Consider the following 26377-nt stretch of genomic DNA (forward strand, 5'->3'; position numbering starts at 1 on the left):
TATATCAGAGATCCCTACATTGGCTCATAAATTATTATTTTCTAGATTGTTTGAATCGGGATCAGATCAAGGTGTGTGTATCTCCTTTCTATTTCATGTTGATTTGTCTCTCTTAATCCTCTTTAAATCTATAGATTCTCTCGCTCTTTTTTTTTTTTTTTTTTTTTGTATTTTTTTAGTCCTTGAAATGAATCTGTTAAGGACAACAGTCACGGTTCACAGGCCTTTCCACATTTGGATTTTGTTGATTGAATCTAGCAAACAACATAGACAGTGTGGTGTCCTTTAAAATGTTGCTCCTGGGGCGCCTGGGTGGCTCAGTCGGTTGAGCGTCCGACTTTGGCTCAGGTCATGATCTCACAGTTCGTGAGTTCGAGCCCCGCGTCGGGCTCTGTGCTGACAGCTCAGAGCCTGGAGCCTGTTTCGGATTCTGTGTCTCCCTCTCTCTCTCTGCCCCTCCCCTGTTCATGCTCTGTCTCTCTCTGTCTCAAAAGTAAATAAACGTTAAAAAAAAAAAAATTAAAATGTTGCTCCTGTGTTTCTTGTATAGGCTTAAAGGTTTGATCAGATTTGAGTTAGATTTCTTTTTCTTTTGAAGACATTTCATTGGTGGTGGTTTTCATAATGGAAGACACACACTAATGACCCAGCTGTTCCTTTTGTGCTACGAAGAATGAACAGTGGCTTCAGTTCAGTCTACTCTACAGATGATATCTGTGTATTTATCTCTCTATCTCTATTTGTGTAACGTTTGTATTATGTGCTATTTATTTTATAGATACTTGTATCTCTTCATCTCATTTCATCTACCTGCCCCCTACCCTCCAGTGGTCCCGTATTTACCTGTGGGTAAAGGGTTGAGAAAACCCTTTCCTGTTTTGTGTGAGAATTTGACTTTCAGTAAACTTTCTAGCTCTGTGTTTCTGGAAACCTAAGACTAACCTGTCATCTGTGGAGTTGTTACAAGAGAGATTGGTGCCTGTGGGCTAAGCCAAGGTGGCTTCCACGCCCATCCAGGGTGACTCTTTTCTCCCTGCGCCTGGGCCGTGCTGCTGGCGCTGTGGCGAGAGCAACATGGGATGCGGCCTTTCCAGCAAGCCCTGGTTCCTGAGCAGACTGGCTGAAAATGTGATGCACGGTCGTCCTTTGCGTCGGTATGTTGCATTGACTCTAAAATGACCTCTGGTGGACATTGAAATATTCTCTCCCTTCTTGAGACTAAAGGATAGCAGAAGCCCATTTGTACTGTGTGTGTGTGTGTGTGTGTGTGTGTGTGTGTGTGTGTGTGTTGTAATGTATCTCAGAGATCACTTCATCGTCATTTATAGATAGGCTCTTTGTCCCCCTGCCCCCACCTCACTTTTAAAACAGTGCTTCATAGTGTATGCGCTGCATTTTATTCAACCGTTCCCCTCTCGGAAGATATTTGGACGTTAGGTCTCTTTTCTTACATCATAAGACTAAAATACGAAAAGGGAAACTTGAACAAATTTTTAAAGAAAATGTAAGTGGCTGTCTTTGCGACCTTGCTATAGGGAAAGCTTTCTTAAGGCTTAGCATCCAGCTTATGAAAAATAGACTACACATAAGAAGGAAAAGACAAGACAAAATGGATGTAGTCTATGCAGAGTTACTTCACAGAAGAAGAAACTAGAAGGGTCCGTAATCTCGGGAAAAGATGCTCACACTGAATGTTGATGAATAGAATGAAGGTTAAAATGAGTCAGTTTCATATACTTCAGGTTGGCAAAAATGTAAGTCTGCCAGTAAGAGTTGTTGGTGAAGGTAGGGGCCAGCCGGAACCCTCCTGGGTGAAGTGGTGTAATCACTTGGGAGTGCAATTTCGTACTGTCCAGTGAAGCTGAAGATGTACATAGCACAGCAATAAATCTTTTCATGAGGAGTGTATCCTTGTACGGTCGTACACAGAAACAGGGTTGTTTGTCTCACAGCCTTTTCCAGTGTCCTACGGTGGCAAGAAACCTAAAAGTCAACAAGAGATTGGAAAATTAAATTGTAACATGTCCATAGGGTGGAACAATATACAGTAAGTAAAAACGACTGAACTAGGTTGAAAATGTATTGGTTCTTTTAAGAGTCCCATACTCTTAAATACACAGAACAAACTGAGGGTTGCTGAAGGGGAGATTTGTAGGGGGATGGGTTAAATGGGTGACAGACATTAAGGGGGGCACTTGTTGGGACGCGTGCTGGGTGTTGTATAGAAGTGATGAATCACTCACTGGGTTCTAGTCCTGAGACCAATACTACATTGTATGTTAACTAACTTGAATTTAAATAAACAAATGAAAGAAAGATGTGGATAAATCTCATAAATAAAACTGAAAAAGGTAAGCTGAAAAAGTATATGGACAATACAATAACATACACAAAGTTTAAACTAGGCAAACATAGAGGCGCCTGGGTGGCTCAGTCGGTTAAGCGTCTGACTTGGGCTCAGGTCACGATCTCATGGTTTGTGAGTTCGAGCCCCACAGTTGGCTCTGAGCTGACAGCTCAGAGCCTGGAGCCTGTTTCAGATTCTGTGTCTCCGTCTCTCTTTGCCCTTCCCCCATTCACACTCTGTCTCTCTCAAAAATCAATAAACTTAAATATTTTTTAAATAGGCAAAAATAATTATCTGTATTTTTAACGGGTGTATAATTGTGTCATAACCAGCAGAGTCTGAGAGTGCTTTTTACCTTTCATAATAGAGGGAGGGCAGCAGCTTCAGCTGTGTCTCTGTAATATGTTGTTTCTTTAAAAAAAAAAAAAAAAAAAGGAATTTGGGTTTTTTTTTTTTTTTTAAATGCCAAGATTTGGTAAAGTTGAATGGATTGTTAAAATCACTTCACCTTTTTCTGTGTCCTTGAAATGTTTCATTATTTGAATAAAAGGATTCATGTTATAGCCCTGAAGTTACAATTTACATTTTTCTTCACTTTTGGAAAGTTTCTGATGATCTCTAGGGAACGTTCAGTAGTTTTCTCCTTGAGACGGTGTGTGTGGTGAACGTGGCCGTGGTGTTAGGTATGCTAGTGTGGCTACCACACGGGTAGTTTTTACTCATATGTAGCGTGGTCTAGAAGGAAGAGCCTCGTAACCTCTCCTAGGTATTCATTGATGAATTTGGTTTTTGAGGTGCAGGAATTCTTCAAAAATTCTGGTGTTGACTCACAATATGACTACTAATGAAATATATACATTTAGTTTACGTTTATTGAGTTTTGGTTATCTTGCGATCCTAAGCTTCCCTCTTTGTTGTTCAGAAATGTACTGGGGGCGCCTGGGTGGCTCAGTCGGTTGAGCGTCTGACTTCGGCGCAGGTCATGATCTCGCGGTTGACGAGTTTGAGCCCCACGTCAGGCTCTGTGCTGACAGCTCGGAGCCCGGAGCCTGCTTCGGATTCTGTGTCTCCCTCTCTCTCTGCCCCTGCCCCGCTCATGCTCTGTCTCTCTCTATCTCAAAAATAAATAAACATTAAAAAATATTAAAGAAAAGAAATGTACTGAAGGTTGAAACACTGTAATATGTATTTTTTTTCCTATTCTTCAAGCTTACAGAAAGTCTCAGAATATGTAGGGTTTTAGGAACTCTATCCCTCACGGAAAATAGTATGAGTTATTAAACCAACTACCTTTGAACATATGTTGAAGGGAAATATTCTGGCAGATTGATAATGTGGTACTTTATGATAGACAAAGATGGAATGTGATGAAGGACTTCAGGGGAGCTCGGAAGGAGTGGCTTTCATTGGGACAGGCTGTGTTACTAGTTGGAATATTGCTTGCGTTGGATGTAAGAAAAAGTGTCTTATCCTCTTTACTCTGTCCTAAAAATCACAAGATTAGTCGTCATCTTTTCATTTTTGCAGGTCTTAATAGATGACTTTAGGCATACTTATTTAGTTAAGGGGAGAATTCCAAGCTAATTAAAAAAAACACTTCTTTAAAGACGTTTAGTTTTCAAAGATAGTATTTGCCATCTAAAAGCCTACCGGATATCCCTCTGCCTTGTGATTCAGAAAGTGTCATTTTGTTAAATTCACATAGGGATTGCATGGCTTTCAGTGACAACGTTGCAGCCTATAGCATTGGGAAAATTATTCTATGATGGGAAGAGGTATAGTGTTTGTACGCGGAGTATTTGAGGAACTTAACACCGGATCCTGTGGTATATTCATGAGATTGGGGGTTGACCACAGCTTCTGTGTATGCCTTCTTGGCTTTTTGTTTTGGTATTTTGGGTGGTGGTCCATGTTTTGGATTGATGTTCAGGAAGGCTTTGGTGCTTTTATTTAGTGGTATTAAACAGTTCATGAGTTTGCTAGTCATTTTGCACTTGTTCAGAATAGTGCCAACCTGGTTGCAGTGAGTGGATTTTGAGTAGGATACACATAGATGCTCAAGATACTTACTTAAAAATATTTATATGGTCGTCGGTTTGTTCACATATTCCATATTTGAGATTGCCGCTCTGTAATTGATTTTAGATTATAATATCTTACAGGATTATTCAGATATCATCAACATCATAGCCCCTTGCTTATGAATTTTGTTAAAACTGAGAAAGACTCAAGGGTAAACATTATATAATAAGTGTGTTCCTGTTGGGGTAGATGTGGGGAGGAAGAATGCTGTTGCTTGCATAGAATTTTTTCGATTTCTCAAACCTCCTTATACAGGTGTCAAGTTATTCCCCAAACACCAGAATAGGAGTTGGTGTGGTGAACTTGGGAAGGACAGCGCGGGGTCCGCAGCTGTTGGGGAGGTTGCGAAGGAGAGGAGAGAGTGAATTCTGACAGTCCCAGAAACTGAGCAATCCAGGAATTTCCAGCAAGGGCTCAATCTCTGTCAGAAAATTCCCCACTCAGAGTGGAAAACCTGGCATGTGGTTCTTAGATGAGTCATTGAATGTCGGGGAGACTTTACAGGTTGGGGTGTGTGGCTGAGTACAGGAAGACTGGGGAGACCAGAGCGGGCAAGAGTAACTGAAGCCCTTCAAGATTTTCAGAAATAGTCAAGGAAAAACTCTCTTGTAGGAGGATAACACTCCACGCTGGACAAACCATTAAATACGGTGCACATTAAATACGGTGGGAACCCTGAGAGGAAAGGTGTAGAGGACGTCGGTAAGGCAGCTCTGGGAATGTGCTGCCGACTTGGCTCCAGGAGGCCCTATCTGTGACTATTTCAGAGTCACAACACAGGAAGGAGCCTTCAAATCACAAAAATGACCAAGAAGTTATCCTGGCCTGTCCTTACTGTCTACAGTAGAACCTCCTTCCTAAAAGTACGAGAAAATCCGTTTCATTCAGACACCAACAGAGCAAAAGGGTGTGGTCAAAAATCCATGAAAGGATAGTATGAAAGAGTGTAAGAATAAGTGGTTCTGAATAACATGCCACTGGACAATGAAGGATTATTGAAAGAAAACACATGGCCCCAAAGCACATGAAAATGTAATATTTAAAAAAACTAAGATGAATTAGGAAATTTGGAGTGGAAGCTATGGGAAGAACTGTTCAAATCAGAAATGGAAGGGTGGATCAGATAGAAGCGGGCTGCAGGAAAGTACAAGAACTTATTTCAGGAAAGATTCCAAAATAAGAGGAAAAACAGAAACGAAGACAGTTTTATAAAGGCACACAAAAGGCAGTGGGCACTGACACTTTCGTCTTGTAAGGATAATAACGGAAAGGCGAAAAATGAAAAAAGAAATGAAGGAAAAGGCGAAAAGCATCCCGGTGAAAGTCTTAGCTATAGAAGACGAAGAAAACAAAGTTATTGAAACAGAACAAATACTAGCAACTACAATCCAGACAATATTTTCCTGAATAAAATGAGTATTTGAATGCACAAATCAAAAGGACACACGGCATATCTAGGAGAATCATTCTACAATAGCAGTACTATGACATTGTAGAGAAAAGTCCTTTGAGCATCAAAGCAAAAGGACCTTACATCTTAGCAAGTCACTTGGAGGGAACGGCAGTTACGCTGGCATCGGACATTGTGCCGCAGTGATCCTTGATGTCAGAACTCAATGGAGTAAGGTGTTTAAATTTTTGAAGAAAAGAAGATGTTCGCCAAGTGTATTACATTCAGTCACATTGAGTCTTTGTTGTAAACACCACAGGTACGTGTGTGAACAAGAGCTCTTCCCGAGGCCTCCATCAGAGAATGAACCGCAGACAACCAAACAGCGTTTGAAGAAGCTGAGGCCGAGTAACGATGTTCAGGGCGACAGAATAGTGCGTCATTCTAAACCCGCAGTGACTGTCTCCATCCATCCAAGAGCACACATGCATGTGTACACACACACTTGTGTATATCGATGCGTACAGGGCAAAGGGGTAAGGATATGGAAGTTACGCTGCACTCGTCAACTGCTTTGTGAGTTCATCACTGGGGAGACTCTAGCAAAGGGCTTGCCGTAAAAACTCGGTGCCTGATTGTTGATGTTACCAGATTGAAAGCGTATAACACTCCTGAAACTCCACTCTGCTGTATTTCAGTTAACTGAACTTCGAAAACTCACATCAACTTGTTTGAGTTACCTGGATTCCAACATCTGCCTCGGTTATGTTTTTCCTAAGTAAGTGGCCTCGAACGTACTTGGTAGCTGGGTAATCAGTAAGGCATCCTTTGGACTTTATATGCTTTGGGGCTTAAAGATTTAAACATGAATTTTTAAAGGCATATCCTATTTCACAGGTGAGTTTGTTCATGCTCCCTGGTAAGAACGGCTTCCTTCCGAGTGTTCTTGGCTAGAAATACTGCCTTCTGAAATTTTTGGCCTTGCTGATTAATTTTGACAATAGCTGCTGTCCATTTTTATTTAGCAGTCTAGTTTGACTGAAGTTGCTGCTTCACGTTTTGAGTTTTGACCAAGTAGCCCAGTAGCGATTAATAATGAACCAGAAGCCGTAGACCTCTGTTATTTGGAAGTACCGAGAAAGAGCACTGAGAAATTTTGTGCATGTAAAATTTAGAAACATTTGAATGCCAAGTTTACTCAGGTTTTCTTTTTCTTCTCAGAGTCACTAGGCATACTGACTCAATGGTCGCTAATTAAACATTTAAAATGTGGTAATTTATGCATATTCATCAGACCTTGAGTTGCTATTGTGATATTTTTAGTCCATCTCTATTAATAAATGTATTCTTTGAGATATTTTAGTCAGATACTTGGCTAAACTTCTTTAAGGAAAGCGTAACCCAAAAACAATTGTAGATTTAATCAGTACCTGTTTTATTTCCATCAGTATTAAGCAGGAAAAAATTATGTCCATGTAGTTATCCACATTTTTTCCCTTGAGGCTATTATCAGTTGACGGCTGGGCTGTCCTCTTCGATTTTTATCTGTGACCGGTGATGGAAGCAGGTCAGTTTTCCCTCTTGAGATTTGCAGACGATAACGTTGAAGTTCTCGGCCTCATCATTATTTTTATTCATCTCCTAGTTTTGTCTTTGTGACATGTGTCAGAGGGATATTTCATCCTTCTGCTGAATTTTGACGAAGGTATTACTTTGTTTGTTACGGATGCTTCATATACCAATTCCTAGCATCCTGGATATTTCCTCCTGGAACCTTTGTTAGGTAGACGTGTGCTCTCCGAAATCACTGCTGAGTACCGGTGGATTGTTGGATGTAAACTGATCATGCTGTGGTTTGCTTACAGACCTACGTGGCGTCTGGTTTTTGGTTTTTTGTTTCCCCCTCCACATGGAACGTTTCGGTGTGTTGAGCTGAATGGCAAGGTGAATTTCCTTCAAAGCTGAGTACATAGTGGGCTGCAAACCGAAGGGACCCGAGGTCAGTTTCGGTTCTCTACAGGTAGTTTTGATTATTCAGCCTTGGCACTGAGTCTTGGCCTGCACCTGTAGCCTTCACCCTCTAAGTGTTGTGAGACTAATACTGTTCTAGACGTGTGGTGCATGTTGCTTACAATTAATTACGGAGTCCTGGGCAGTTAGTTGTCGGGAGTCAGTCAGTCAGACTGGCCATTTCTTCAGAAGTGACCGTTTAGTCATGAGACCATTTCTTCTCATTGAGTCATGAGAAATTATTCAGGGCACAGGATGCATTTAAGCCTACATCAAGACTGTCATCTGTAATATACTCCATCTTTTCAAGGGACTCAGGGTTCCTGCGTTACAAATCTAGTATATAATTTATTTTTGGTGTGTGTTACAGTGTGTCTAGGTTTTTTTCCCCCGATCAAAATCATAAATTATTTTCGTTTCGCCAGATGGTTAGTGATGGCTGCATCCACTACATCAGGGAGAAATACAGTAGACCTCATCACTTACTTGTGGGCATTTCTATGTTTTAAAATTACATGTATTGCTGTATGAAATTTTTTTTTTTAATGCCTGGAAAGTTTTCATCTTTCATTATATACTTAAGCTGTGTATTTCATTCATCTTTCCTATGTAGCAGACTCCTTCAAAACATAGTGGCTTGCATAAGAGCAGCGTTTTATTTCGCTCCCCAAGCTGTAATTGGGGCAGAGGCCGTGTTCGCTGGGAGGATGGAGTGGGATGGGGCGTGAATTTTCTCCGTGGTTCGCTCATAGGACCGGCAAGTTGGTGCTTGCCCTTCGGCGGGCACCCACCTGGGAGTGTGGGCTGGGAGCCTCGTTTGCTTTGCACGTGGGCCTCTGAAGGGTACTTGGGCTTTCTCACGGCAGGGTGGTCAGGTTCCAAGAGTGCCCTCAGAGAACAAGTCAGGGACTAGGTGGCCTTTTCTGACCTGACTCCGCAGGTCCTGTAGTTCACGTTTACCATCTCCACCCCCCGAGTGCATCGTCCCAGAGTTTGCCACGGAAGAACGCGTCGAAACTGGATGTGGGGTAGATGCAGTCTGTGCTACGGTTATGATTTACTTCACAGATCCCCTCTTTGGGGATGTTAAGATGGCTGGCTGCCTGTTGTTTCTGGTACGTGAACGGTACCACCATGAGGATTCTTGTACTTCAAGTCCCTTTGGTTCACCACTTTGTTAGGATATGTTCCTTGAGCTGTAACAGCTGAGTCAGGAGAAAATAACATTTTTAAGGCCTTTAAGAAATAAGTCACTTTCCTCCCAGTTGGAGGAAAGGTTGAACACTTATTTTCATATGAGCTGTATTTAAGATTTATCCATTTACCCATGACCGTGCCAACATTGGCTGTCATCTGTTTTCATCTTTGCTGGTCTGCTTTGCAATGAAATGAAATCTTATCCTGAAATTTGCATTTCTTTGCCTACTAGTGAGGGCAGAGGATTTATTTGCTTGTTAGGCAGTTTAAAATTCTTTCATCCGTTGTTTGCTAGGTCATGTGTTTTTTAACTGGAGTGTTCCTAAACTTCCTATTGGTAAAAGTGATTTATACACATTTCGAATACTTTTTCCAAGATTATGTATTTATGTTGGCAGATGTATAGTATCGTACGGCTGTTTCCCCCTTATTTAAATTTAAATTCTTAATGGCATATTTGTAGTCTTTCTGGTGTGAGTAGAAAAGTAAGGATCCCAGTAAATGAACAGTCTGTTCTTTATTTGCTCAAGTCTTAAATATGCTTCTGATTGTTTTCCTCTTTCTGTTGTTCATGTTTTCCATACAAATGTCAAAAATTTAGTTCTTGAAGAACTATTATGATGTTTTAATAATTGTATATAAAATACGGTGTAGGGACGCCTGGGTGGCTCAGTTGGTTAAGCGTCCGATTTCAGCTCAGGTCACGATCTCGAAGTCCGAGAGTTCAAGCCCCGCGTCGGGCTCTGGGCTGACTGCTCAGAGCCTGGAGCTTGCTTCCAATTCTGTGTCTCCCTCTCTCTCTGCCCCTCCCCCGTTCATGCTGTGTCTCTCTCTGTCAAAAATAAATAAACGTTAAAATACGGTGTTTAGTATTTTTAGTTATTGTAGTATTTTTTAGCCTTCAGTCACCGTATCAAGCTTATTAAAAGGTGGTGACCATCATCGTCTCCGTTTCATTTTAAAGTTGAGGAAACGGAATCCTGGTGAGGAGATTTTGGCAAGGAACGTGGCATTTGTAGTCAGGTTTGCTTGACTTCAGATCCCAGGTGCTTTCCCAGCACTTGAAGCTGCCACTCCCGGTTTTCAGGGGTTGTCTTATCACTCAGCCAAGAGCTGTGCTTTTAAGTCCTCCACCTCTGTCAAGTTTTCTCTTAACTGGTTTGTGTTTTTGTTCTTGATTACAGGGGTCGATTTTTTCCTGACCTCGTATAGTGAAAACTGTGGAGTTTTTAACTTTTACCTAGCCACTTTACTAGGCACTTGGAAAAGAAAGAGCACCAATTCTGTTTTTGGCATAATGCTTTTGGAGTTGAGTTCATAAACGCTACATTTGTGAATATTTGAGAAATTTAAATGCTTAAAATTTAATAAAATGCATTTTAATGTACATAAACCCTTATGAAGAGTATTCATCGCTTGTAAGATTGTTTTCTTGGAGTTAATACACGTTTTCATTTTCTTGATTTCTTATGCTAAAGTCTTATGTTGTATTTGTCAGGGAGGTAAATCTGTTTAAATATAGATTTACTTTGTTAATTGCCATGAATTATGTTCTTTGTAAGTTAGAATAAGGGGTGTGTTGGGGTGCCTGGGTGGCTAAGTAGGTTGAGCATCTGGCTCTTGATTTCAGCTCAGATTATGATCCCAGGGTCATGGGAGTGAACCCTGCATTGGGCTCCATGCTGAGTGTGGAGCCTGCTAAAGATATTCTCTGTCTCTCTGTCTCTGTCTCTGTCTCTCCCCCTCCCCTTCCCCCCCATCTCTCCCTCTGCCCCACTAGCTCGCTCTCTCGCTCTCTCTCTCTCTCAGAAAAAAAAAAAATATAAGGAATGCGTTACCTTGTTTATAAAACTTTGGATAGCTTTAAAGTAATACTAGACTTGTCACAAAGGTTCTCCTTCTAAAGTGACTGTCGTTTGTGTTCATTTTATTTGCTCGAAACTCATAGTTAGAAATTTAAATAAAATGAAAAAATGAATAACAAGTGTTGGCAAGAATGTGGAGCCAATGCAACTCTCATATATTAGTAGAGAATAAATTGGTACAACCACTTTGGAAAATCATTTGACAAGCTCTGTTGAAGCCAAAGAGAGGACTACTCCTTGACCTAGCAATTCTGCTCTCGGGTACATATTCAAAACAAGTGGATACATATTTTATTTGTTCACAAGAAGACATGTGGGAGAATGTCCATAGTGACTTTCCTAATAACAGTCCCAAACTCCAAGCGACCCAGATGTTCAAGAGTGGACTCGTAGAGTTTTCTGTTTTCACCTAGAACATTTTACAACAGTGAAATATGCACGGCTTCTACGCATAACACAGCTGACTTTCAGGCCATTATATTGAAGCCAGGCAAGGGGAATTTTTTTGACTTCCTTTTTTTTTTGTTTTTTTTTGTTTTTTGTATATCTTTGCTGTCTCCCCCTTTTTAAAAATTTTTTTTAAAAAGTTTATTCGTTTTTTAGAGACAGAGACAGAGCATGAGTGGGGGAGGGGTAGAGAGCGAGGGAGACACAGAATCCGAAGCAGCCTCCAGGCTCCGAGCTGTCAGCACAGAGCCTGATGTGGGGCTCAAACCCACAAACTGTGAGATCATGACCTGAGCTGAAGTCAGACGCTCAACCAACTGAGCCACCCAGACGCCCCTCCCTTTCTCTTGATTGATTTAGTGCTTTATCTATTTTGTTGATATTTTTCAAAAAAGCCTGCATTTTGACCTATTTATCCTTTACCCATTTTTTCTATTTTCTATTTCATTACCTTCTGCTTACATATTGATTTTCTTTGATTTGTCTCATTTTTAGCTTTTGGCTTTTTGTGTTGGGAATTTAGTTCATATATTTTTTCTTCTTTTACTTTCATTTACAGTGTTTTTTTACAGGTTGTATTTTCTTCTGACTGTTCGAAATGCATCCCATAGATTCTGATAAATAGTGCTTTTACTATACAGGAAAGCCTTGGATTGTGAGTAACTTGTTCTGTGAGTGTTCCACAAAATGACTAAATGTTTCTAACAAATTGTAACTTGACAAATGAGTGATGTACAAGTAGTACGTGATGCTGAATGACGCATGATCATAACTGAGCCAATCGTTCTTGAAATTCACTTTGATATACGACTGCTTTGGATTACAAGCATGTTTCCAGAATGAATTATGCTTGCAAACCAAGGTTTTACTGCACTTTTAAGTTTTTCAATTTTGGCTTGTATTTTTCTGTTACCTTCAGGGCTTTTTAAAATAGTGTTTTAAAAATTTCCAGATACAAGGATCTTTGGGATTGGTGTTTTATTAATTTTTAGTTTTATTTCATTGTGCTAATAATAACATTTCACTTCTCAAACTATTCCCAAAAATAGAAGAGAAAGGAAAGCTGCCAAATTCATTCTGTGAGTTTCAACATTACCCTGATACCCAAACCAGATAAAGACATTACAAAAAGAACTGCAGACCAGTGTATCTGATGAACATAGATGTAAAAATCCTCAACAAAATATTAGCAAACTGAATCCAACAATACACTAAAAAAAATTATTCACCACGACCAAGTGGGATTTACTCCAGGGACGCAAGGGTGGTTTATTATTCACAAATCAATCAACATGATACATCACATCAGCAAGAGGAAGGATAAAACCATATGATCATCTCAATAGATGCAGAAAAAACATTAGGCAAAGTACAATATTCATTCATGATTAAAAATCCTCAACAAAGTAGGTTTAGAGGGAACATAGCTCAACATAATAAAGGCCATATATAAAAAACCCATTTCTAGCATCATACTCCATGGTGAAAAGGTGAGAGCTTTTCCGCTAACATTAAGAACAAGAGGCCGTTCCTCTCTCTCCTTTTATTTAACATAGAATTGGAAATCCTAGCCGCAGCAATCAGATAAGTAAAAGAAAAGACATCCAAATTAGTAAGGAAGAAATAAAACTTTCACTATTTGCAGTGACATGATACTATATATAGAAAACCCTAAAGACTCCACTAAAAAACTACTGGCACTGATAAATTAATTCAGAAAGGTCATTGGATACAAAATCAATACATAGTCCATAGTCCAGAAAGAGAAATTAAGGAAATTTCATTTTCAGGTGCACCAAAATTAAAATACCTAGGAATAAACTAAGGACTTATACTCTAAACTATAAAACACAAAGAAATGGAAAGACATTTCATGCTCATGAATTAGAAGAATTAATATTGTTAAAATGTCCATGCTACCCAAAGCAATCTACAGATTTAATGTAATATGTATCAAAATACCAACATTTTTCACAGAACTAGAACAAACAATCCTAAAATTCATATAGAACCACAGAAGACCCCAAAAGCCTAAAGCAATCTTGAAAAAGAAGAACAAAGCTGGAGGTATCACAATCCCAGCCTTCAAAATATACTATAAAGCTGTAGTATCAAAACAGTATGGTACTGGCATGAAAATAGACACACAGATCAATGGAACAGAATGAAGAGTCCAGAAATAAACTTGTGCTTTTATGGTCAATTAATTTACCACAAAGGATGCAAAAAATATACAATGGGGAAAAAGACAGTCTCTTCAACAAATAGTGCTGGGAAACTGGATCACTTTTTATTATTTATTTATTTATTGTTTTTTGAAAGAGAGTAGGGGAAGGGCAGAAAGAGAATCCCAACCAGCCTCCACAGTGTCGGTGCAGAGCCTGATGCAGGGCTCAAACCTGTGAGCCACAGATCATGACCTGAGCTGAAATCAGAAGAGTTGAATGCTTAACTGACTGAGCCACCCAGGCACACCCCCCACCCCTCCCACCCCCATTTTAAAAGTTTAATCTGGACCACTTCCTTACACCATACATGAAAATAAACTCAAAATGGATTAAGGACCTAACTGGGAGACCTGAAACCATAAAATTCCGAGAAGGAAACATAGACAGTAATTTCTATGATGTTGGCCCTAGAAACATTGTTTTTTATGTCTCCTCAGGCAAGGGAAACAAAATCAAAATAAGTTATTGGGACTACACCAAAATAAAAAGCTTTTGCACAGCAAAGCACACCATCAACAAAACAAAAAGGCAGCCTACTGAATGAGAGAAGATATTTGCAAATGGCCTATTCAATAAGGGCTTAAAAGCTAAAATATATAAAGAATTTCTACAACTCAACACAAGAAAACCCCCAAATAACCCAAATGAAAAATGGACAGAGGACCTAAGAAGACACTTTTCCAGAGAAGACCTACAGATGGCTAACTGACCCATGATACGATGGCGCAGCATCACTCAACATCAGGGAAATGGAAGTGAAAACCACAGTGAAATATCTCACACCTGTCACAATGACTAGAATCAAAAAGACAAGAGGTGGGGTTGTGAAAAACAACAACAAAAAAGGAATCCTCGTGCACTGTTGGTGGGAATGAAAATTGGAGCAGCCACTGTGGAAACCATTTTAGAGGTTCCTCAAAAAAATTGAAAAATAGAATGACCATATGATCTAGCAATTTCATAATTGGGTATTTACCCAAAGAATATGAATAATTCAAAAGGATAATGCATCTTTGTTTATTGCAACATTATTTACTATAGTCAAGATATGGAAGCAACCCAAACATCCATTGATAGATGAATGGATAAAGATGTCTCTGTCTCTGTGTCTCTGTGTCTCTCTCTCTCTCTCTCTCTCACACACACACACACACACACACACACACACACACACACACACACACACACACAAGGATTGCTTAGCCATTAAAAGGAATGAGATCTTGCCATTTGCAGCAACGTGGATGGGCTTTAGCAGGTATAATGCTAAGCGAAATAAGTCAGAGAAAGACAAATACCGTATGATTTCACTCGTGGAATTTAAGAAAACAAGTGAAACGAGACAAAAGATACTTTTTAAAAGTTTATTCATTTTAAGAGAGACAGAGTGAGTGGGGGAGGGGCAGAGAGAGAGAAGGGGAGAGAGAATCCCAAGTAGGCTGCACACTGTTAGACCGGAGCCTGATGTGGGGCTTGAACTCACCAACTGAGATCATGACCTGAGCCAAAACGAAGAGTTGAATACTTAACCGATTGAGCCACCCAGGCACCCTGAAACAAAAGATAGTTTTAAATGCAGAGAACAAATTGGTGGTTGCCCGAGAGGAGGTGAGTGGGGGGATGGGTGAAATCTAAAAAAAATATTTTTAATTTTATGGGTTATATTAAGAATTTCTTTGTGACCTTTTATATGGTCATTTTAAAGGAACATTTTGTGTGTGTTTAAGAAAAGGTACATTTTCTGTTATCTAAATACAAAGTTTGACATATACCCATAACATCTAATTTGTTGTTTATGTTATTTAGTCTTTTATATCCTTACTTATTTTTGTTCTCTTGACAGTCTTGGACTGAGAGTGGTGTGATAGTCTATTGCTCCTTAAATCTTCTATAGTTTCCACTGTATAGAAGTGGTTGCTATGCTATTTTTTTTTAATCTTTATTTTTTTGAGAGTGTGGACAGGGCAAGGGCAGAGAGAGAGAGAATCCAAAAAAAGGCTCCAGGCTCCAAGCTGTTAACACAGAGCCCGACACAGGGCTAGATCCCACCAACCTTGAAACCATGACCTGAGCCGAAGTTGGACGCTTAAGTGACTGAGCCACCCAGGTGCCCCAGTGCTATTTATTTAAGGCATAGCATTCATTGCTGTATTCATTACTGTTAAGTGTTTGTTTTGAATGGTGGCCTTTAGCATTAAAGATGTTCCTTGTCTTGTTTACTTCTTTTTGGCCTAAATTCTGCCTTGTATAGGAGGAAGAATCATTATGTAACTCTTTGTATATTAGGTACACAAATACAATTCCTGCTTTGTATTCTTGTTGAGTTTGCCTAGTGTATGTATGTGTGTGTGTGTGTGTGTGTGTGTGTGTATATATGTGTATATATATATCAAGAGGTATCTCCATCTGTATTATATTCTCTCTGTGTTATATTTATCACTTTTATCACTTCTAACATTTATGTACAGTGTCAATCACCTTTTGGAATACAATTCTGTGAGAATTAACATATGCTTAGACCCTGTTGTTACTACCACAAGAAGGACACAGAATGATTACAGCATCCCAAAGGATGACACTTTGCTCCTCCCTTTTTAGGAAGACCACTTCCCATCCCAATCCCTGGTAATTACTGATGTCTTCTCTGCTCCAGAGGTTTACTTGTTCTAAAATGTTATGTAAATGGAACTATACTGTATGTAATCTTTGAGACTTGTTTTTTTAAATGTAGTTGAGATTCATCCATGTTGTGCATATCAATAGTTTATTTTTTTATTGCTGTGTAATATTCCATTATCTAGATATACCACACTTTATCCACATACCCATTCAAAGACAGATGGCTTGTTACCATTTTTTGACTATTAAGAAAACTCTTGTCAACTTTGTAGGTTTTTCTGTGAACATGTATTTTTATTCAACGAGAGTAATACTTAGAAGTGGAATGCTGTATTATGTATGGTAGGTGGGCGTTTAACAATTTTTTATCAAAGTGTCAAGCTATTTTCTTTTTTGTTTAAAAAAAAATTTTTTTAAATGTTTATTTATTTTTGAGAGAGACAGAGACAGAATGCGAGTGGGTTAGGGGCAGAGACAGGGAGACACAGAATCTGAAGCAGGCTCCAGGCTCTGAGCTGTCAGCACAGAGCGCGACGCGGGGCTCGAATTCACGAGCTGTGAGATCATGACCTGAGCCGAAGTCGGACGCTCAACCGACTGAGCCACCCAGGTGCCCCGAGTGCCAAGCTATTTTCTAGGGTGACCGTACCATTTTGCAGGCCTATCAGCAATGTATATAGAATTCTAGTTGCTCAACAACCTAGTCATTTTTCATTTGGTCATTCTAATAATTGCCGAGTGTCTCATTGTGATCTTCATTTGCATTATTGTAACGGACATTAAGCATCCTCTTGTATTTATTTGAATATCTGCATAGGTTCTTTGGTGAAATGTCTGTTTAAATATTTTGCCATTAAAAATGTTTTTGCTTAGGGGCGCCTGGGTGGCGCAGTTGGTTAAGCGTCCGACTTCAGCCAGGTCACGATCTCGCGGTGCGTGAGTTCGAGCCCCGCGTCAGGCTCTGGGCTGATGGCTCGGAGCCTGGAGCCTGTTTCCGATTCTGTGTCTACCTCTCTCTCTGCCCCTCCCCCGTTCATGCTCTGTCTCTCTCTGTCCCAAAAATAAATAAAAAACGTTGAAAAAAAAATTAAAAAAAAAATGTTTTTGCTTAATATTGAGTTTTGAGAGTTCTTCGTATATTCTGGTTACAAATATTTTATGCCAGTATCTGGCTTGTCTTTTCTTACAGGGTCTTCCACAGAGGAGAGGTTTTAATATTCATGAAATTCAGTTTATCAGTTAGTTCTTTTATGGTTTGTGCTTTTGGTGTCATATCTGAAAACTCTTCCTAGCCTAAGGTCATGGAGATTTTCTGGTTTGTTTTCTTTTAAGAATTTTATAGTTTTACACTTTTTATGCAGCGTATGACTTATTTTGTATGATCGTCATTTTTGTATATGGTGCACGGAATGGATTGAAGTAATTTTTTTTTTTTTTTGCATGTAGCTATCCAGTTGTTCCAGTACTATTTATTGAAAAAACTGTCCTTTGAAAAAAATATATTTTTAAAAATGCATATTTATTTTTGAGACAGAGCGGGGGTGGGGGGGGGGTGAGGGGGAGGGGCAGAGAGAGAGGGAGACACAGAATCCGAAGCAGGCTCCAGGCTCTGAGCTGTCAGCTCAGAGCCCGACGCGGGGCTTGAACGCACGAACTGAGATCATGACCTGAGCTGAAGTCAGAGGCTTAACCAACTGAGCCACCCAGGTGCCCCTGAAAAGACTGTCCTTTAATCCAAAATTCCCTTCTCACCTTTGTTTTTTTTTGGTCCATGAAATTTGTGCTTTATTAGACAGTAGTGAGTCTGAAAGTAACACAAGGCAAAAACCTGCATTCTTTTAGTTACAGTTGGACAATTTGCAACATTTTAAAGGAGATGGAAAATGCCTATTTTGACAAGGCTTAGTAATTCATTCCACTGAAGTTCCATCAATGTCAGTGGCACTGTTATTTTGTACATGATAAGATACGGAATGTAAACATTTTGTACAAAATAGGATATTTTTAAAGGGTGCTGTGATAGTCCTACAGTTGGCCAGCCTATTTCCTTTCTGAAGAAAACCACAAAGTCATTTTAAATGTCTCTAGATTAAGAACTTTTCTATCTCCAGATCTCTAAAATTAGGACTGAAACCAATAATAAAGTCCAATCTCTTGCTTTGAGACTCATCCAGGATAAACTCAGAGTAATTCATTTTGTTGTAAGCAAGACCCAGCAAATTCAGAAGCCAATATGAAGTGCCTTACTTATTTAAAAAAAAAAAAACTTATTAATGTTTATATTTGAGAGAGACAGAGCTTGAACAGGGGAGGGACAGAGAGAGAGGGAGACCCAGAATCCGAAGCAGGCTCCAGGCTCCAGGCTCCAAGCTGTCAGCACAGAGTCTGATGTGGGGCTCGCATTCACGGACCGTGAGATCATGACCTGAGCCGAAGTCAGATGCCCAACTGACTGAGCCACCCAGGCACCCCATAGAGTGTAAAACTGTAATAACAAATATTTTCAATGGTAAAGGCTTCTAATTTTTAAAACATTATGACATTCTTTGGTTATGATTGATTACATTAATTATAGAAGTTTCTAACGCAATTACTTAGAAAGTTTCCTTTTCTAGGTTCAACAAATCAATGCTTTAAGGTTAGAAAACAGTCAGTTAAATATAATATAGAGGTTTAACTACCCATTTTACATTTAATTAAAACCACGTTTTTCCTCCAGAAGACCTCAACCTTGATGTAAAACAAAGGATATGTAAATAAGCTTCAGTATAATTATAATAGTATTGCTATGGCTTAGTTATCTTAGATTATTAATTATCTACTCTTGTTCTTGTTGCATGTTAACATTTCCCCAACAAGCCCTGGACAGGAGGGAAGTAAACATGAAATTCAGTGAAACTCAGGTTAGATTTCCTACTTGTTAGCAATTGAGAAAATATTTGGAGAAAGAATGGCAGTATTGTGAGTGTCCGACAACTAGTCCTTGTGCATTGTTCTTCACCTCTAACCATTTTCTCGTCTGATAAAAGGTAATAATTTACCTTATGGAATTGTGGGAATTAAACGAAATAATTGTACTTTTGTCTTAAGATCATTGACTTTATTTCTGTTTCTTTGGTCTGTGTAACCTGTCATTTTCGTCAATACCACATTGTTTTGATTACCGTAGGGTTTTTTTTTTTTTTAATGTCTTAAAATCATTGTGTGATTATGTATTTTTTTCCCCAAATTGTTCTGCTTGTGAGTTCCTTTGCCTTTCCATATAAATTTTACAATTAGCTTGTCTATATCTACAGAAAATCCTGTTGGGATTATTTTGATTAGAATTGCAATAAATCTATGGGTCCCTTTGGGGGAAAATTGGCATATTAACTTGGAGTTTTTTTTTTTTTTTTGAATAGATGAACATGGAATGTCTCTTATTTATGTATTTAACATTTTTTCTTTCTTAATTTTTTAGAGTTAGCAGTTTAAAAATTCTCTACCTTTCTTGTTAGTTTTATACCTGTATTTCTTTTTGTTGTTATCGTTAGTTATTGAAAAATGATACTTTAAAAATTTGCTGTTTAATTGTTCATCATTGGTGTATAGAAATACACCAGATCTTGCTAAACTTATTAGTTGTAGAAGCCTTTTTATAGATTCTTTGGGATTTTCTACATAGCTAATCACAATCTCTGAGAATATTTCTTTGATTCCAGTGTGAATGACATTTATTTTTCTTTCCTTATCACACTGGCAGTGACTTTCAGTAAAACACTGAGTGATGGGAATGCACATGGTTGTTTAATTCCCAGTCTTGGTGGGGAAGCATCAAGTGTTTCCCCTTTAATTTTGATGTTAGTTATAATTTTTCTCTAGATTCCCTTTTACACATTGAGGAAGTTCCCTTCTGTTCTAGTTGGGTGAGTTTTTATCATGAATGCATGTTGAATTTTGTCAAATGCTTTTTCATCATCCACTGATAAGATCATGTGGTTTTTCTTATTTCGTCTGATGAATTACACTGATTGATTTTCAAATATTGAACCAGTCTTGCATTTCTGAGATAACCTCGACTTGTTTGTGATTTTTTAATTTATACTTTTGATGTATTGTTGGACTCAACTCGTTGATATTTGTAGAGGATTTTTGCCTCTGTGTTCCTGAGGTATATTGTCTGTACTTGTTTTCTTGTATAATTAGCTGTTTGGACCTTTTTCATGTCTATAAATGCTTGTATAAGTATGTAAGTGTGTGTGTGTAAGTAGTTAGATACACACATCTAATGTGTTTATCTCCTGTAGCCTCTTCTAGATCTTTTCATCCTTTTTTGTTATTTTTTAAATATTATATTCATTTGGAGTTTGTTTTCAAGTCTGACGTTCGGCCCTGCCTGCCACATACATGCACTCATTCTGTTAATTTTGGTTAGCTCAACATTCAGCAGAATGTTATTACATCACTTTTAAATTTCAGATTGCATTCCCATACATTCGGTATTCTGTCCATTTTTTTCTCCTTAAGGAGATCTCTCCTGGAGTCTTCTGACCAACTCCAATATGGGTAGGGTGCTCTCTGTGCCCATTTATAGCTATCACCCTGGAAATCATCTGGGGATTCCCTTTGCCTCTTTCCTGTGTTCAATATACTCTTTTCTTGATTTATTTCCCTAGGGTGAGTGTTGGGGGTTATATAGAGGAATGGTGGTATATTAAGTGATTTGGGGAAGGTAATAAAAAACCAGATCATGAAGAGCCTTGTATGCCATGATAAGGAATTTTGGCTTCATCTTAGGAGTTGCATGAACTATGGAGAATATTTTATAGGTGAATAATGTACTCATATTTGCTGTGGGAGAAGATCACTGTGGCTAAGATTTCTAGGATAGATGGAAGAAAGCAAAGTGAGATAAAACATGTTCTAGTAATCGAAAAATATGGTGTATTGCAATATAAGGCAACATCAGTGGGGGTATCATTCTCATAGTAACAGGGGATCAATTGTACATGGGAGGAATGAGGAGTCAAGGAAGATGCTCAGGTTTTTCAAGCATGGTCTTGAGCTGATGATCCTCAGAGGGGGAGAATCATGTTTAGGATAGGTTCTGAGCTTAGTTTTGGATGTGGAGTTCAAAGGATCGCAATATACCCTTCATCCACATTCAGAAAATGTTAGCATTTTACCATGTTTGCTTTATAGTTCCTCTTTTTGTCTTTTACCTTGTGTGTGCAAGTACACGTGTGACCAGTTTGAGAAGAGGTTGCAGACCTGATGCTCCTTTACTTGTAATCAGTTTACTGACTATTCCCTAAAATCAGGCAATGAATTTAAAAAGAAGTTAACATTTATTTAACATTAACTCATCTACATAACTTTTTCAGATGTCACGATCATCCCAGTTGTGTTCTTTGATGTGAAACAAAATTGCCAGATCTTGAATTGCAGTCAGTTATCATGTCTTTGAAGTCTTCTGTAATTGGAACAGTTTTTCAGTCTAAGACTAGTGGATCTTTGAGTGGTTTTGGAATTATGTGTTTGTGTGGGGGGTGGAAACAGATGACTCAAAGATTCCTTGGTGTTTATGGTTTTATTTTACCCAGGTGATGACTTAGCTTGATTATTTGGTTCAGAAATTAGGTGAGATTCATGCATGGATACAGATACGTAGGTATATCTCCATCCTTAAATAAAAGCATATGCCTGGCTGTAAATTCTTCTTGTTTGGCAATGTAGCACCCAATGTAAAAGGACAGTGGCATAGCAAAAGAGCTGCTTACATTTACCTTGGACGTAATAGTGTTACTGCTAGGTGCTTACTTCTCTTAAGGACTGTGGGGAACTTTCACTCTTGCTCTGTGTGGCCATCTCGCTAATAATTCTGTATTCCTGCCTGCTTGTATTCATTAACTCTGTGTGTGTGCCTGCATTTCCTTTTTGCCTGTCATTAGGCACCTGAAACAAAGTGAAAATAATGCTAATGTTAGTATTTATTCCTCTGTGTTGTATTATGCCTTTTGTTAAAGAATGTTATAGGAATACAGGTTTTTCTTTTGTGTCCTGTATTGAGTATTTTATGTCTGTAGGACTTCAGGTGTGTAGACTAGATGCGTAGACTAGAGATGTGCTTTCTGTACATGCAGGTCTGTGCAGAGGTTCATGGGTACATGCAGTTGTGACTTCCAGTTGTTCTCATTACTTATTGCCACCCTTACTGTTGGGCGGTTGATTGATAAAGAGATGGATGGGCTTTGTTGTCCTATTGGCCTTGATTTCAATCCAACTTTGTGCATTGGTTACCTTTTCAAGGTTCATTTTTCTCTTTAAGAATAATACTGTCACCTTGTTATGGCTACTTTCCAGGTTTAAATGAGATAATACATACTAAAATTTTGGTTAGACTCCCGCACAAATTAAGAATGCAATAACAATAGTTGAAATTATTTTATTTTCTGCCATCTGTTTATTTATTGTAAACTCTTGACCCTGATAGTTGACTGCTCTATTTATTTCATGTTTTCTCACAAAATATTTTAAATTCTTCCACAGGATTTTGTTTCTACAATTATCCGTTTACTTGACAGCCCATCAACTTCGATTAGAGCAAAAGCCTTCCTCGTTCTTTTATATATTTTGATTCATAACCATGAGATGCTGCTGCTCGGCTGCCAAGCGAGGTATGATTTTCTCTGATGGTTTCAATTTGCAACTTGTTTTATTTATTTATTTTTATTTACTTTTTCATTTATATCCAAGGTAGCACATAGTGCAATAATTTCAGGAATAGAATCCAGTGATTCATCCTCTACACATAATTCCCAGTGCCGTCCCAGTGAGTGTCTTCCTTAATGCCGCTTACCCATTTAGCCCATCCTCGCACCCATGACCCCTCCAGTAACCCTCAGTATGTTCTCTATATTCAGGAGTCTCTTGTGTTTTGTCCCCCTCCCTGTTTTTATATTATTTTTGCTCCCCTTCCCTTCTGTTCATCTGTTTTGTATCTTAAATTCCACATATGAGTGAAGTCATATGGTATTTGTCTTTCTCTAATTTCGCTTAGCAGAATACACTCTAGTTCCATCCATGTTGTTGCAAATGGCAAGACTTCATTCTTTTGGTTGCCAAATAATATTCCATTTTGTGTGTGTGTGCATGTGTGTGTGTGGTGTATATGTGTATATAGTGATTGCCAAGTAATACTCCATTATGAGTGTGTGTGTGTATGTATATGTATATTTGTACATATATCTTCTTCATTCATCTGTTGGTGGACATTTAGGCTTTTTATATACTTTGGCAATTGTCAATAGTGCTGTTATAAACATTGGGGTCATGTGCCCCTTTGAAACAGCACATCTGTATCCTTTGGCTAAATATCTACTAGTGCAATTGCTGGGTCATAGGATAGTTCTGTTTTTGATTTTTTAAGGAACCTTCATACTGTTTTCTGGGGTGGCTGCACCAGTTTTCATTCCCACCAGCAGTAAAAGAGGGTTCCCCTTTCTCCGCATCCTTGCCAACATCTGTTATTGCCTGAGTTACTAATTTTAGCCATTCTGACTGGTGTGAGGTGGTATCTCATTGTGGTTTTGATTTGTATTTCCCTGATGATGAGTGGATGTTGAGCATATTTTCATGTGTCGGTTGGCCATCTGGATGTCTTCTTTGGAGAAGTGCCTTTTCATGTCTTTTTCCCATTTCTTCACTGGATTATTTGGTTTTTGGGTGTTGAGTTTGATAAGTTCTTTATAGATTTTGGATACTAGCCCTTTATCTGATATGTCATTTGCAAATATCTTCTCCCATTCCATTGGTTGCCTTTTAGTTTGGCTGATTTTTTCCTTTGCTGTGCAGAAGCTTTTTATCTTGATGAGGTCCTGATAGTTCATTTTTGCTTGTTTCCCTTGCCTTTGGAGACCTGTTGAGTAAGAAGTTGCTGAGGTCAAAGAGGTTGTTGCCTGCTTTCTCCTCTAGGATTTTGATGGCTTCCTGTCTTATGTTTAGGTCTTTGATCTACTTTGAGTTTATTTTGTGTATGGTGTAAGAATGTGGTCTAGGTTTTCTTCTGCATGTCGCTGTCCAGTTTTCCCGACACCATTTGCTGAAGAGACTATCTTTTTTCCTTTGGATATTCTTTCCTGCTTTGTCAAAGATTAGTTGGCCATCTGTTTGTGGGTCTCTGTGCCAGTACCATACTGTCTTGATTACGACTTTGTAATACATCTTGAAGTCTGGGATTGTGATGCCTCCAGCTTTGGTTTTCTTTTTCAGGATTGCTTTGGCCTTTTGGGTCTTTTCTGGTTCCATACAAATTTTAGGATTGTTTAGATGCCATGGTGGCAAGGATGGATGAAGCAGAGAAGTGAATCAGTGATATTGAAGACAAAATTATGGAGAATAATGAGGCAGAAAAAAAAAAGAGGGAAACTAAGGCAAGAGAGCACAATATAAGAATTATAGAACTCAGTGGCTTATTAAAAAGAAACAACATCTGAATGACAGGAGTCCCAGAAGATGAAGAGTGAGAAAAAGGGGTAGAAGGTTTATGTGAACAAATCATAGTAGAAAACTTTCCTAACCTGGGGAAAGACACAGACATCAAAACCCAAGAAGCACAGAAAATTCCCATTAGATTCAAAAAAAAACCCACCACCAACAAGGCATATCCTAGTCAAATTCACAAAATACACAAAGAAGGAAAGAATTATGAAAACAAGGGAAAAAAATTCCTTAACCTATAAGGGAAGACAGATCAGGTTCACAGCAGACTTATCCACAGAAACTTGGCAGGCCAGAAAGGATATATTCAACGTGATGACTCAGAAAAATATGCAGCCAAGAATTTTTGATCCAGCAAGGCTGTCATTCAGAATAAAAGGAGAGAGAAAGAGTTTCCCAGACAAAAACTAAACGAGTTCATGGCCACTAAACCAGCCCTACAAGAAATTTTAAGAGGGCCTCTCTGATGGGAGAAAAGATGAAACAAACAAAAAAAGACCAAGGGCAACAAAGACTAGAAAGGACCAGAGAACACCACCAGAAACTCCAACTCTACAGGCAATACAATGGCAATAAATTACTCTCTTTCAGTACTCACTCTAAATGTCAACGGACTAAATGCTTCAGTCAAAAGACACAGGGTAACAAAATGTATAAGAAAACAAGATCCATCTGTATGCTGTTTACAAGAGACCCATTTTAGACCTAAAGACACCTTCAGATTGAAAGTAAGGGGATGGAGGACCATCTATCATGCTAATGGTCGCCCAAAGAAAGCTAGAGTAGCCATGCTTATATGAGGCAATCTAAATTTTAAAATAAAGACTATAGCAAGAGATGAAGAAGGGCATTATATCATAATTAAGGGGTATATCCACCAAGAGGATCTAACAATTCTGTACATTTATGCCCCCAATGTGGAAGCACTCAAATATATACATCTATAAATCACAAACATAAAAAACCTCATTGATAACAACACCATAATAGTAGGGGACTTCAACACTCTACTTACAGCAATGGACAGATCATATAAGCAGAAAATCAACAAGGACACAATAGCTTTGAATGACACACTGGACCGAATGGATTTAACAGATATATTCAGAACATTTCATCCTAAAGCAGAGGAATACACATTCTTCTCGAGTGCACATGGAATATTCTCCAGAATAGATCACATACTGGGCCACAAAATCAGCCCTCAATGAGTACAAAAATATCGAGATCATACCATGTACATTTTTAGACCACAATGCTCTGAAACTCGAAATCAGACAAGAAAAAATTGGTAAAGACCACGAATACTGGGAGATTAAGGAGCATCTACTACAGAATGAACAGGTAACCATGAAGTTAAAGAGAAAATAAAAAGTTCATGGAAGCCAATGAAAATGATAAGATGACAGTCCTAAATCTCTGGGATGCAGCATAAGCAGTCATAAGAGGGAAGTATATAGCAATTCAGGCCTTGCTAAAGAAGGAAGAAAGGTCTCAGATACACAACCTAACCTTACACCTTAAACAGCTGGAAAAATAATAGCAAATAAAACCCAAAACCAGCAGAAGACAGGAAATAATAAAGATTAGAGCAGAAATCATCAATGCTGTCGAAATAAAAAAACAATAGTAGAACAGATCAATGAAACCACGAGCTGGTTCTTTGAAAGAATTAACAAAATTGATAAATCCCTAGCCAGTTTGATCAAAAAGA

At 38.7% G+C, this 26377-nt stretch overlaps 1 protein-coding gene across 15 annotated transcripts in view; it reads left to right on the forward strand.

The window, feature by feature from the left end:
* ULK4 (unc-51 like kinase 4) overlaps positions 1-26377 on the forward strand; it is a 571537-nt gene that overhangs the window by 130513 nt on the left and 414647 nt on the right. For all 15 annotated transcript variants that reach the window (XR_006222024.1, XR_006222025.1, XR_006222026.1 and 12 more), the window contains one exon: positions 22714-22841. Coding sequence is in view for 12 of the 15 variants with exons in the window: in XM_042998368.1 (XP_042854302.1) it covers positions 22714-22841 (128 nt within the window). In the remaining 3 variants the exon portion in view is untranslated. The remainder of the gene's footprint in view (positions 1-22713; positions 22842-26377) is intronic.

Source organism: Panthera tigris, chromosome C2, assembly GCF_018350195.1.
Source record: "Panthera tigris isolate Pti1 chromosome C2, P.tigris_Pti1_mat1.1, whole genome shotgun sequence".
NCBI lineage: Eukaryota > Metazoa > Chordata > Mammalia > Carnivora > Felidae > Panthera > Panthera tigris.